The 12807-nt window shown below is 41.2% G+C and overlaps 1 protein-coding gene across 5 annotated transcripts in view; it reads right to left on the minus strand.

Moving 5' to 3' along the window:
• Positions 1–12807, minus strand: part of LOC137370194 (zinc finger protein 236-like) — a 188712-nt gene continuing 175905 nt past the window's right edge. For 4 of the 5 annotated variants that reach the window (XM_068032488.1, XM_068032489.1, XM_068032491.1 and 1 more), the window contains 4 exons: positions 11268–11465; positions 8288–8417; positions 2859–3035; positions 1–1370 (listed from right to left, as the gene is read on the minus strand). In XM_068032488.1, the coding sequence (XP_067888589.1) occupies positions 1240–1370; positions 2859–3035; positions 8288–8417; positions 11268–11465 (636 nt within the window). In that variant the 3' untranslated portion in view covers positions 1–1239. The remainder of the gene's footprint in view (positions 1371–2858; positions 3036–8287; positions 8418–11267; positions 11466–12807) is intronic. The other variant, XM_068032492.1, reaches the window with a different exon arrangement.

Raw genomic sequence — 12807 nt, forward strand, 5'->3', positions numbered from 1 at the left:
CGTACTTACAAAAAAGAAAAATGCCCCTTGTGTCACAAATTATACAATTTATATACAAAAGCACTTAAATTGTTCAACCAAAAAAAAACTCCATCGGAGATTAATGAAAAGTTCATCTTTCTGATCATCATTCAAGATGCTTTTAGTTATATTTACATGCAACCAATTTTTACAAATATCTCAGATTTTTACAGAATGTTCCAAAGTCAAATCAAAAAATGATGCACAAGGTTATATCGAGTTTGTGGGGGGAAGGGTGGAAGGGGAGAATTAACACTTGTTATATAATACAATGAGAAAAATACAATACTGGAAGAAGTGCCCATATAGTAACAGTGCAAACCGAAAATACCTTAGCCTTAGATTGTAGACAATATATACAGCCATGTACAAGTCCCTGATCTGGAGACTATGGTTTTTACCAAATGCACAAAACATTGTGCTATGTAAAGTGGAGAACTATAAAAATAATCTTTGGAATGCAACAAAATTCACCTTTACACAATCGGCCATTTATTTTGATACACGGAATAATTATGTACTCTGAAAGTCAGTCACACTAGTGGCAAGTCATAACACTACAGGTGAGTGAGAACATTCTGAGTAACTACCAGGCAGATCATAATTAAAAGTTCTCTGGAAATATGGCAGCCAATTTGCTCTGGTGGTGGCAGAGCCATGGAACATTCAGGTGATGGGAGATGTCCAGGAAGGCTTCCCTGTTGTTCCACATTCTGAATGAGCAATCAGGTCAATTGCAATTCAAGACTGCAGTGCTACTCTTGATACCACAGCAGTAACTGCTCCCTGCACAGCAGGAACGAGCCTAGGTTTCCTTCGCAATGGATCTTCAAGATGGATCGTGTGTGTCAGTACACTTCATTATGTTGCATTTTCCGGAACTTGCATGCCATCCACTTTTGCTTCAGAATACCATTTAGCATTGCATGCTGGCTAGACATACACTAAGTACTTCATGATTTCAGCCCTTTAGCTCAAGGACAATTCCTTGTTTTAGCAGTCTATTCGTACGTTAACATTAAAAAAAAACCTGGTGCCAGTTTGATTTTTTGCTTGACCCAGGCACAGTACCTTCCAAACTCCTGACATTGAATAATGAAGGTCAGTAGAAATAATGTGACCTATAGAAAAAGTTTGTTTCAGTGAGTTTTAAAGACCCAATTTCTTACCCACAAATGGCATGTGGGGATGGGCGGGGGCGGGGAGAGGGGGAATAAGTTAATGGAATACATTTGCTATCCTACAGTGCCATTCATTAGAGGATTCTGGGACAACTTCCACCAGGTCAAGGCCACGGCTTACATCATCTCCTTCTTGTTCTTGGCTACTTCCTGTGTCCTGACCACTGCCTGTGGACCAAAAAAAATTGAAAGTTGTTCAAGCTCAAAATTATTAGACCTTTTAACCCTCCAAAAGAAGCATTTTAATTATGCCCAACTTCTAACATTATAGATAAGTATGTTAACTGTAAATCAATTATGTTTAATTATATGCAGGTCATAGAGTCATAGAGAGATACAGCACCGAAACAGGCCCTTCGGCCCAACGAGTCCGCGCCGACCATCAACCACCCATTTGTTACCTCGAGACTTGACTATTCCAACACACTCATGGCCAGCCTCCCACATTCTACCCTCTGTAAACTTGCGGTCATCCAAAATTCTGTCCTAACTCTGCCCGTGTTCGAACTCGCAGCAAGTCCCATTCGCCCATCACCCCTGTGCTCGATAACCTACACTGGCTCCCAGTCAAGAAACGCATTGATTTTAAAATCTCACCCTTGTTTTCAAACTCAGGTGGAGGGCATTAATTGGGGTTTCACTTGAGCAGATATAAAGAGACTCACTGAAACTGGGGGTTGTTAAGTTAGAAGGTGTATGTTTCACACTGTAAGTAAATGTTAGACTGAGTAAAGATTGGCTCCACCAACTGGCTTTTTGGAAGATAACAAAATACTCTTTATGCTGCTAAGGCAGGTCAGTTAATAGCTTTCATGATTTTTCTCCACATGGGGGTGAAATTGGTTTTGTGGGCAGTTTCTGATGCAAAGATGATGGAGCGCTTTGAATGAGGACCTGAAGTTCACTCCAAATTGGGTCTTGGGCCTCATACCCACATTACCAGCAAGCTGCGGACACCAACTGTATCTTGTGGTCTGGGGCCGTCCTGAAATTGGCTGGTGCTAGTCAGTCCGTGGTTGGGCCCCAGGAGGGGTTGAAGCAAATCGGAGTGGGGGCGAAGAGTGCATGCTGATGGCGGCTCACAGTATTGACTGGCTACCTGCTTCTCCTGCCTCCATGTTAAGGTAGCTTAAAAAAAACCGAAAAGATGCCTGTTCTTTGGCGGCCCTTCGAGGACTGGTTAGGGCTGTAGTGACCCGGGAAAATGTGCCAAATCTGGTATTGAGGCCCTAAAGCAGGCATCAGGCCCCTGATTAGCACATTTAAGAGACCCGATGCCGGTACTAGGCGAGTGCCTTGGGCACTAAGAAGCTAGCTGCCAATTTGGCAGCGAGTACACTTTTGGGGTTAGGATGGGGTTGAAGCCTCCTTGCTGTCAGTGTGGAAAGGCGGAGTTTCTGGGGTTGCAGGTTACAATCATTTTGACATACACCGTGGTCTCTGACTGTGATGTGGTGGAGAGTGTGTGCAGCAGGTATGGAATTGAATCGGTCACACCACAAGAGATTCACCTCTGGGCGATTTACATTTTAAACATCCCTGGCCCTCGACCACTATGCATGCCCCCCCTGCTACCCCCGCCTATTGGAATGTGAAAGTAGCAAATGTACTTTTTTTGACCGAATGGTTCACAGTCGCAATCACTGTAACACTAACCAGGAAAGCCATGTGCCCTCTTCATATGTATCTTCATATTGCCTTTTTGTGTGAAAGAAATTCCACAGTAGTCACATTTATATGGTCTCTCACCAGTATGTTTCTTCATATGTACTTGTAGTGCATTTTTTTGGTTAAAGGCTTTTTCACAGAGGTTGCACTGAAATGGCCGTTCACCTGCAAAATAGTGCAAACATTTTAAGTTACAATGACCATTCTCAAATTTATTCGCACCCATTCTTACAGGTTACACCAGCAAGTTGAAAATAGTCTTGAAAGTTTTTGGCAAAAGCACACATGTTAATCTGTATTACACTTTGAAATTAAAACAATTTTCATGGGGAACTGGGTTGCAAAGGTACACTGGAGCACTGTTTTTCCATTTTTTCTAAGCTGACATTCAATCTAGCTGAGCACAGAAAATGAAAGTTTCCTCCCCTCAATCTCCAAGACTCAAACTGAATTCTTAGCAGGTAATTTTAAACTGATTACACTACACAATTTGCTGTCATTAATGCAGCAGTTTCTACGCAGCATTAGATAGCTATGTGAAATGCAACATTCAAGTGAATATCAATAAAGGATGGCATAGTAAAGTAACAGGTTGGTATTTTACAAGCCACTACATTACTGAGTTCTGACTACAGCTATGTCATTGTGAAGAAACAACAATTGGAGACCTGAGGGAGGAATGCAGAATTTTGTTTACATAAAAGCCAAGCAATTTGTCACAAAGGTAGTATCCCAAAAAAAAATCAACTTTCCCACTGATTGAAGAACTCACTGAAGTAGTAGCACCCTTTCAAATGGAAATTTTAATGAATGTGGAACAATGGTATCCTGATTGGTATACATTCAAAGTCTATCAGTAAACAGGACTCAACAGTAAGCTTTCTGAATACAAAGAACTAAGCAACAGCAAGTAATGACTATTCGAATGGTGCATTGTGCTGGGAAAGTTCCTGATATTCACTGTTATGTAAAGTGACTTTAGATAGAACCACATACTCTTGTTACTCTGATGGATGGGAAGAGTAGAACCTTGCATTGAAAGTATGCATTGCACCAAGACTGATGCTCATCCTTTATTTAATTCTGAATTAAAATATGCACCATGGTACTGATTCAATATTATCTCCCAACTATTCACACCTCCCTATTTTTCACATATCCTCCATGATTTTGAAGTTCCAAATATCTTCAAGGCTCCACTTTTCCTCAGTCCATGACTGAATTCTCTCCCCTAACAATGTTTTTCTGTACAACAGTGCTGCTCATTCATGATGTCACTCTCACAGGAGAAGAGATCCCAAAATGTCTAAGTCTTTAATCTTGATGAGCCTAGGGAAGGGAGTGCAGATAGTCTCAGTCATCTCATTATCAAAAAGGAGGTGGTGTTGGGTGTCTCGCAAAGCATTAAGGAAGATAAGTCCCCAGGGCCTGATGGGATCTACCCTAGAATACTGAGGGAGGCAAGGGAGGAAATTGCTGGGGCCTTGACAGAAATCTTTGCATCCTCATTGGCTACAGGTGAGGTCCCAGAGGACTGGAGATAAGCCAATGTTGTTCCTTTGTTTAAGAGGGCTGGCAAGGATAATCCAGGAAATTATAGGCCGGTGACCCTTACGTCAGTGGTAGGGAAACTATTAGAGAGGATTATTTGGGACATGATTTACTCCCATTTGGAAACAAACAAACTTATTAGCGAGAGACAACATGGTTTTGTGAAGGGGAGGTCGTGTCTTACTAATTTGATTGAGTTTTTTGAGGAAGTGACGATGATTGATGAAGGAAGGGCAGTGGATGTTATCTATATGGACTTTAGTAAAGCCTTTGACAAGGTCCCGCATGGCAGACTGGTACACAGAATCAGAGGTGAGCTGGCAAGATGGATACAGAACTGGCTCGGTCATGGAAGACAGACGGTATCAGTGGATGGGTGTTTTTCTGAATGGAGGGATGTGACTAGTGGTGTTCCGCAGGGATCAGTGCTGGGACCTTTGCTGTTTGTAGTATATATAAATGATTTGGAGGAAAATGTAGCTGGTCTGATTAGTAAGTTTGCGGACGACACAAAGGTTGGTGGAGTTGCGGATAATGATGAGGATTGTCAGAGGATACAGCAGGAAATAGATCGGTTGGAGACTTGGGCGGAGAAATGGCAGATGGAGTTTAATCCGGACAAATGTGAGGTAATGCATTTTGGAAGGTCTAATGCAGGTGGGAAGTATACAGTAAATGGCAGATCCCTTAGGAGTATTGACAGGCAGAGAGATCTGGGCGTACAGGTCCACAGGTCACTGAAAGTGGCAACGCAGGTGGATAAGGTAGTCAAGAAGGCATACGGCATGCTTGCCTTCATCGGTCGGGGCACAGAGTATAAAAATTGGCAAGTCATGTTGCAGCTGTACAGAACCTTAGTTAGGCCACACTTAGAATATTGCGTGCAATTCTGGTCGCCACACCACCAGAAGGACGTGGAGGCTTTGGAGAGGGTACAGAGGTGGTTTACCAGGATGTTGCTTGGTCTGGAGGGCATTAGCTATGAGGAGAGGTTCGAAAAACTCGGATTGTTTTCACTGGAACGACGGAGGTGGAGGGGCGACATGATAGAGGTTTACAAAGTTATGAGCGGCATGGACAGAGTGGATAGTCAGAAGCTTTTTCCCAGGGTGGAAGAGTCAGTTACTAGGGGACATAGGTTTAAGGTGCGAGGGGCAAAGTTTAGAGGGGATGTGCAAGGCAAGTTTTTTTTTTACACAGAGGGTGGTGAGTACCTGGAACTTGCTGCCAGGGGAGGTGGTGGAAGCAGATACGATAGCGACGTTTAAGAGACATCTTGACAAATACCTGAATAGGAAGGGAATAGAGGGGTATGGGCCCCGGAAGTGCAGAAGGTGATAGTTTCGGCAGGCATCAAGATCGGCGCAGGCTTGGAGGGCCGAATGGCCTGTTCCTGTGCTGTACTGTTCTTTGTTCTATATCTAGTGAGGCATTTGATTTAACCAACAGAGGCCACCAATAAAACAGCATTAGTATTTCAATAGAATGCCAGAAGGCAGCCAACACATTGACCATTTTTGAATGCACTACCAACATCTCCTAAGAAACAGCTTTCCAAGTCATTGAGCAAAATTATCAAGTCAGCTGAGTAGTACAGGCTATACAGCTTGGAAAAATGCTTGAAAAAATCATTACTGTTTAGTTCTAAAATGCTAAACTGTTGTTTAGACTATGAAATAAGTGGGAGTACTGCACACAGTGAAATGGGATGTGCAGATGCGGATAAGAAAATTAACAGGAGTAAATTTTAGTGACACTTGATATAAGTTGTTAGATCTTTTGAGCTTAAATTCTTTTTTTAAAGTTAGATACAAGTGTACTGATGCAATTGAAATTAATCTCTCGAAATAGAGCATACCTTTGAATCTGGTTTGAGAGTTATTGGCTTGTGTGTAAAGGCTAATTCACTGGAAACATTAATGGAACAATTTTAGTATGTTTTTCTTCAATTGACATATGAAATCAAATCCACTTCTTTATGTTGAAAAGACCCTGTTCATTAACAAGCCGTCAGGGAACAGGGAGGGACTGAAGCAAATTTGAGCCCAACTCTCCTCTGTTCCTCAGCCTCTTGGCAGGGAGAGGTGCTGAGTGGAAGCTTCCATATCACCCAGCAGGGAAAAAAAGGACAATCACATCCCTTCCAGACCGTCCCTAGAGCTCCTTGGGCACACTGGGGTGATCCGAGGATAGGATACGCTACAGCTATCTCAGCAGCAGAGATGTCATGTTAGGTGGATGCAAGAGGGAATATAATGATAGAAAAATAGTTAAAATGCTCTCACCAGGTGAAAAGAAAGTTAAAAACAATACACTGCAAACTGAGGAGGCTAGAACACACAACCAACTCAACTTCTGTTGGGTTGAAAATCCCTTCCGTTCTTTCTTTGCAATGGCTGTGAGGTTCTAAGTGAACCAAATTGGATGGGGGTGGGGGGCATCTCAATCTAATATGCAGCGAATACAACTTCACAGTGCAAAGCTATATTCAATCTGACTGGTAATGTCACTCAGAAAGGGTGCAATGTTACACTGACGTAGTGTAGTAGGAGGTTATTTCCTGACATCAGGGTTAAGGGGAAGTGGGTACGAAATATACTCTGCATCTAACCCTGCTGTACTTGACCTGCAGAATTACTGGACATAGACATTGATACGAAAGGCGAGGAAATATTCTATTCTATATAGAAAGTGCATGTTATAGAAAGGGGAAAAATATAATAAATCTTGCATCATGTCATGAATGCTGGAAAAAAATCTAACAGGAGAGATTAGAATGAAATATTTTGCAGTCCTGGAAAAATTCAGATCAATTCTCTGCCACCTAATCGGATAAAGATGAACTGACATTTTCATTTCATGTTTTGGTAGAATTGTAGATAATAAACTGCAAGATGAAGTGCCTTGAAATCCAGACCAAACTAAATAAAATAAAGCTATGAGGTGTTCAAGAGTTTGATGCATTGTCAACCACCTTAGAATTCTTATGCTAAATTACAACGCATTTGAGAAATTACTACATCTGACCAAGTAATAACCAAATTTCTACATTTCTGTAAATGATCTCACAGTCACATGCCCAATAACTGTGCAAGAACTGCAATCATCCTCAATCTTGTGTCTAGTAAATAGTAATTCAGATGGAGGGATTAAGATGCACATACTAAATTATGCATGCTCTTCTGTTATTAAAATTCAGAATGAAGCAGTGACATTCATAATAAATAAATCATGTTGCTAAAACAGTTCAAACCCCCTCCTTTTTTCTCTTCCTCTGATCCTCTTTTTAAAAAACAAATCATCTGAAATAATGTGCAGCTCTGTTAATAGTCAGCTTTAAGACAAATTCAATAGAACTAAAGATGAATCATAGAATCATACAGTACAGAAGGTGGCTATCTGGTCCATCAAGCTCATGCTGGCTCTCTTAAAGAGCCACAAAATAGTCCCACTCCCCTGTTCTTTCCCCACAGTCCTACAATTCTTTTCCTTTTCAAGTTTATATCCAATTTCCTTTTGAATGTTACTACTGAATCTGGTTCCACCACCCTTTCAGGCAGTGCATTCCAAATGATCATAACTTGCTGAGTAAAAAAATTGATCTCATCTCACCTCTGGCTTTCTTGCAGTTACTTTAAATCTATCTCCTTTGGTTACTGATCCTCCTGCCAATGGAAACAGTTTTCCCCTATCTACCCTATCAAAAGCCCACATACTTTTGGACAACTCCATTAAACCTCCCCATAACTTCCTTTACTAATGTTTTCAATATGAACTTTACAAAACTTATTTAAGGAAATTTTCCCCATCATACTACCACCACCACTGTACATTGTCCAAAATATCACAGATTAACTGATGAATACCTGTGTGGATCCGATTGTGCCTCTCCAGCTGGCTGGGCTTAGCAAATGCCTTGTCGCAGGATTCACATTTGTATAGTTTAGGTTTCTGACTGCTAGGTGAAGGTCCAGGTTGATGGGTCTGAAGATGGTCCTTTAAGCAAAAATAACATTTCTACTCTTTTACAATTCCACAACTCACAGCAATAAATGCTAACTGTTTCATGAAAACATATTACATAATTATAGTATACTTTTATCTGCATACAGCAAATTTTTGATATAGAATCACAGAAACCTATAGCACAGAGGGAGGCCATTTGGTCTGATGTGCCTGTGCTGGCTTTTTGTCTGTAACACTGCAAGTTTCTCATCGTCAAATACCCCTCCAACATTCTTTAAAACTTGCTTATGGAATCAGCTTCCACCACCTTTTCAGGTACAGCGTTCCAGACCCTGACAACTCTCAAATTTTTCCAACCCCTCCTCATAACTTAAGTTCTCCCATCTTTGGTAGCATTCTAGTAAATGTAACCTTTTCTAAGACCTTTACATCCTTCCTGAATGTTGTGCCCAGAATTACTCCAGCTGAGCCTAACAATAATTTATAAAGTCCTAGTCATTGGATGAGACTCCTACATCAACAATGTATACATGGAAAATTAACACTAGTGACAGGTGCAGCTTGATAGCCTATCTGCTATGATACACTTTTTTATTGGCCCTACATTAAATGTATCATGAAAAAACGTCAGAAATTAATGGGTACATATTTCAGTTTCAGCTAAGTGAAGCTTAGTGTAAAACTTAAAAACACACCAAGAATATTGCCTGCAATTTGCTGGGATCATCTCATTTGCACAACTATCCTGAGTCAGCTTTATCTTTGTATTGGATAATAGCTTAACAGGGAAATGCAGAAAATTGGGCAATTTATATGTTGTAAAAGGGGAAAATATTAAGTCAGCATTTATAAAAGCTCAAAATAGGTTTGAAATATTTATCATCCTTTGTGGGGAGAGAAAGAGAGGGGTGGCATGCAGAGAAATAGAAACCAAATGAAAGAAAATTCCATGTTCTAGGCATGGAACAGAATTGAGTGGGTAAGTGATAAAGCTGTGCAGCAAATGATCACCTGTTTGGTTTCTGCTGGAGTGCTGCATGAGGAAGCGTGCTGTTTGGTATTTCAGGGCACCCTCACCAAAGAACAGTACACCCTGCTTGTGAGGAGGTGGAGACCAGGTTCACAGGTTTGCATGGTACCTGTAGGAGGCTGGAGCAGCAGTGTTCCATGTAAAGGAATGTGACAAGACCCACATCTTTGCTACAAATTGTTGCCTGCCACTTATTCCACTCCTACTATACAAGTATTCAAATCCTCACATTACCTTACAGTTCTATCGTTGCACCTCATAAAAACCTATATTTCAGCAGGGCATACATTCAAGATGCAATGTACAACTGAAGGCCTTATCACCCACACCTTTCAAGGATGTCACACATCAAATCGCTGGAACACAACCTAGCTGCATGATGCCTGGTCAATTATGTGCACACACGTTAGCCACATGCCCATCACTGTATATGTGTTCCTTCAACTTGCAGCATCTTAAGGTTCTGGTTGCTTGGCAAGATGACACAAAATTCAAGGGAATACAACTCAGGTGGAAAAAGGCTCAAAAATCACTCTGTTCCCTTACAGCATGCCATGATAGGCATCCTGGCAGATTAGAACATGAAGGGCATAGGGAATCATGAAGCAGAAGCTTCTACCAAGTTCAGGCTTCGTAAGATCCAGCTGTTATATTGTCCTTCTGTTAGGTCTGAAATGCCTGCCTATCCTTAAAGATTCTTTTATATTATGATGCCCTTTATGAACCTGTACAATGAGGTCTTAAAACATGAAACTATTTCTATAAATAGAGTAACAGTGGAAAGAAACTTGAAAGCAGAGTTAAATAAATTAAACAAAAACTGCTAGAAGATAACACTGTTCTACTCTACACTGTTGACTCTTAGCTATCCTCTAAAATGGCTTAGCAAGCCACTCAATGTGTTCAAAGCAACAGTTCACCAGCACCTTCTTGAGAGCAATTAGGGATGGGCAATAAATACTGGCCTTGCCAGCAATGCCCACATCCCATGAATGAATAAAATGTCATTGGAAAAAGTGCTACTTGGGTCCAAAGTACATTTCATTCCCAGCTAGGAAGGTAGGGGCTAATTGGTTCATCCGCATCTGCTAGTGTCTTTCTATAATAACTTCCATTTATATAGCGTCTTTAAAATAGCAATATGTCCCAAGGTGCTTGACAGGAGCGATTATCAAACAAAATTTGATCTCAAGTCACATGAGAAGATATTAGGACAGGTGACCAAAAGCTTGGTCAAAGAGTAGGTTTTAAGGAGCATCTTAAAGGAGGAGAGGTACAGAGAAAGAGAGGTCGAGAGAGGAAATTGTAGCGCTTAGGCCTAGGCAGCTGAAGGCATGGCTGCCACTGGTGCAGCAAAGAAAATCAGGAATGCACAGAATTGGAGGAGTGTAGAGATCTCGGAGGACTGTAGGAGATTACAGAGGTAGGGAGGGGAGGCCACGGCCTTTAAAATTGAAGTATTGCCAGACTAAGAGCCAATGTAGGTCAATAATGTGTGACTAGATGTTGTATTGGAAGTTTGCTTCCCAGAAACCTTGTCCATCCCTCAAAAAATAAGTCACCTTGCTTCGTATCTTCCCAAATAGCCCACCTAAAATAGTCAAGCATTATGTGCAGAGACGCAGGGGAGATCCCACATCATTTCAACTTGGTGGCAGTGATACGATTGGGCATCTTAGATATAAAAGCTCAAAGAAATCCAAGTGATGTTCTGGTGCTACACAAAGTGAAATGCTTATTTGCTGGAAATTGTGCCAAAAGCTTAGGCTTGAAAGAATGGAGTGACACCCAAATTAGGACTTTGCAACATGAGTAGCAAACTTAATACGTTATCGACTTTATTCAATTACCTTGAGATGGGCTGCTCGTTTGAAGGCTTTGTTGCAGACGTTGCATATGTGGACTCTTTCCTCCCCATGGGCTTCTCGGCAATGTCGACGAAGCATGGAGCCTGAAGAGAAGCTTTGGCTACAACTGGGACAGTGATTTACCTGGCCCTCATCATCTGTCTGACTGTCCTCTGTAAGACTAATCGTTGTCTCAGTTACCTAAACCAGAAGGTGCAAATTCAGTTCATAATAGTTAATAGCTAGTATTTTGAAAATGCTTCCATTTCTTTTAATATTTTATTTTTTTGAGGACTTGTGCTAAAACTGAAAAGATTCCATGGATGTGTTCTTTTTTTACCAAGTTCGCCGATAGGACAAGATGTCCTTTGAAAGTCACCTGTACTGGAGGCCACTTGTGATTTGGGCTCAGAAAACAGCAGAACCCTTGGTGACCTGGAACAAAATGGTTTCAGAGAATCCACATGTGAAGGTTTATGGAGGTCAGGAGGTCGACTCACTGTCTGGGGTTTGAACATTGTTTTCAGTTTTAGTTGGAGTGTGAACTGTTTGAAGACAATTGGTATTTTCCTGCCAAGGAGAAAAGAAATCACCCAGCTCACCTCCTCCTCTACCTTTTTGAAAAAATCCTGCCAAGATCCAGTGCGGGAAAAAAATCCCCGGTGCCGTATAGCTCCCAAGGAGCTGGAAAAAACCTGCGATTCAAGTGTGTGCTGGCGAAAAACCTTGATGCCACATTTCTCCTAGAAAGCCGACTGGAATAATTCTCGACATCTCCAAGACGGATCAGTTCTGAAACGAACCCAGTGACCCATCTCCATATACCCAGATGTCAGACCAAAAAAGGGACAACTGACTTCCTTCCAAATCTGTTTTTTTTTGTCAAGAATTAGCAAGTATTTGACCAAAGTAGATTTTTTGTCTTTTTTTGTAACAGACCTCTACAGAGTGAATTCTGTACTTTTTCCATGTGAGTGTAGTTGGGGAATTTTTAAGAAGGGAGCTTTCATATTTTAATCGGTTATGTCAATGCTTTGCTTCGTTACTGGTTAAGTCTTGTTTTATAATCTGATAATTTTGTTGTTTATTAAAGAAACCTGGTTGGTGTATTTTGTTCTTGGATAAAAAATAATAGAGCGCATGATTGGCTGTATCGGTAACCGGGTAAACATTTAAATATATGTTGTGACCTGTGGAAAAGTGAAACTAGAAAAGACACTGCACTCCTCCCGCTTTGGTTCTAACACTAGTGCAAATTTTGTCAGAATGGCAATGTGTTAATAGCACTCCATTTCCTTGGCTCTGTCTATTTGCACAATTCTTGATATCTCATGAACACGAGTGACAGGTGCGTAAAATTACTGTGTATGTGAAAATTAAAGTTGCACAAGTACCAAAGATAAAGCAAGTTCAATGTGCAGCCCTGAGTCTGCAGGCAAGTGATGGCATAGCCCAACATGGCATCAACTGTTTGGTGGCTAACTTGTTTTCTGACTACTATAATCCCCTCCCCTCTTCTATCCAGAAGGGAATCAAGGGATAT

Source organism: Heterodontus francisci, chromosome 5 (assembly GCF_036365525.1).
Source record: "Heterodontus francisci isolate sHetFra1 chromosome 5, sHetFra1.hap1, whole genome shotgun sequence".
In the NCBI taxonomy this organism is placed as follows: domain Eukaryota; kingdom Metazoa; phylum Chordata; class Chondrichthyes; order Heterodontiformes; family Heterodontidae; genus Heterodontus; species Heterodontus francisci.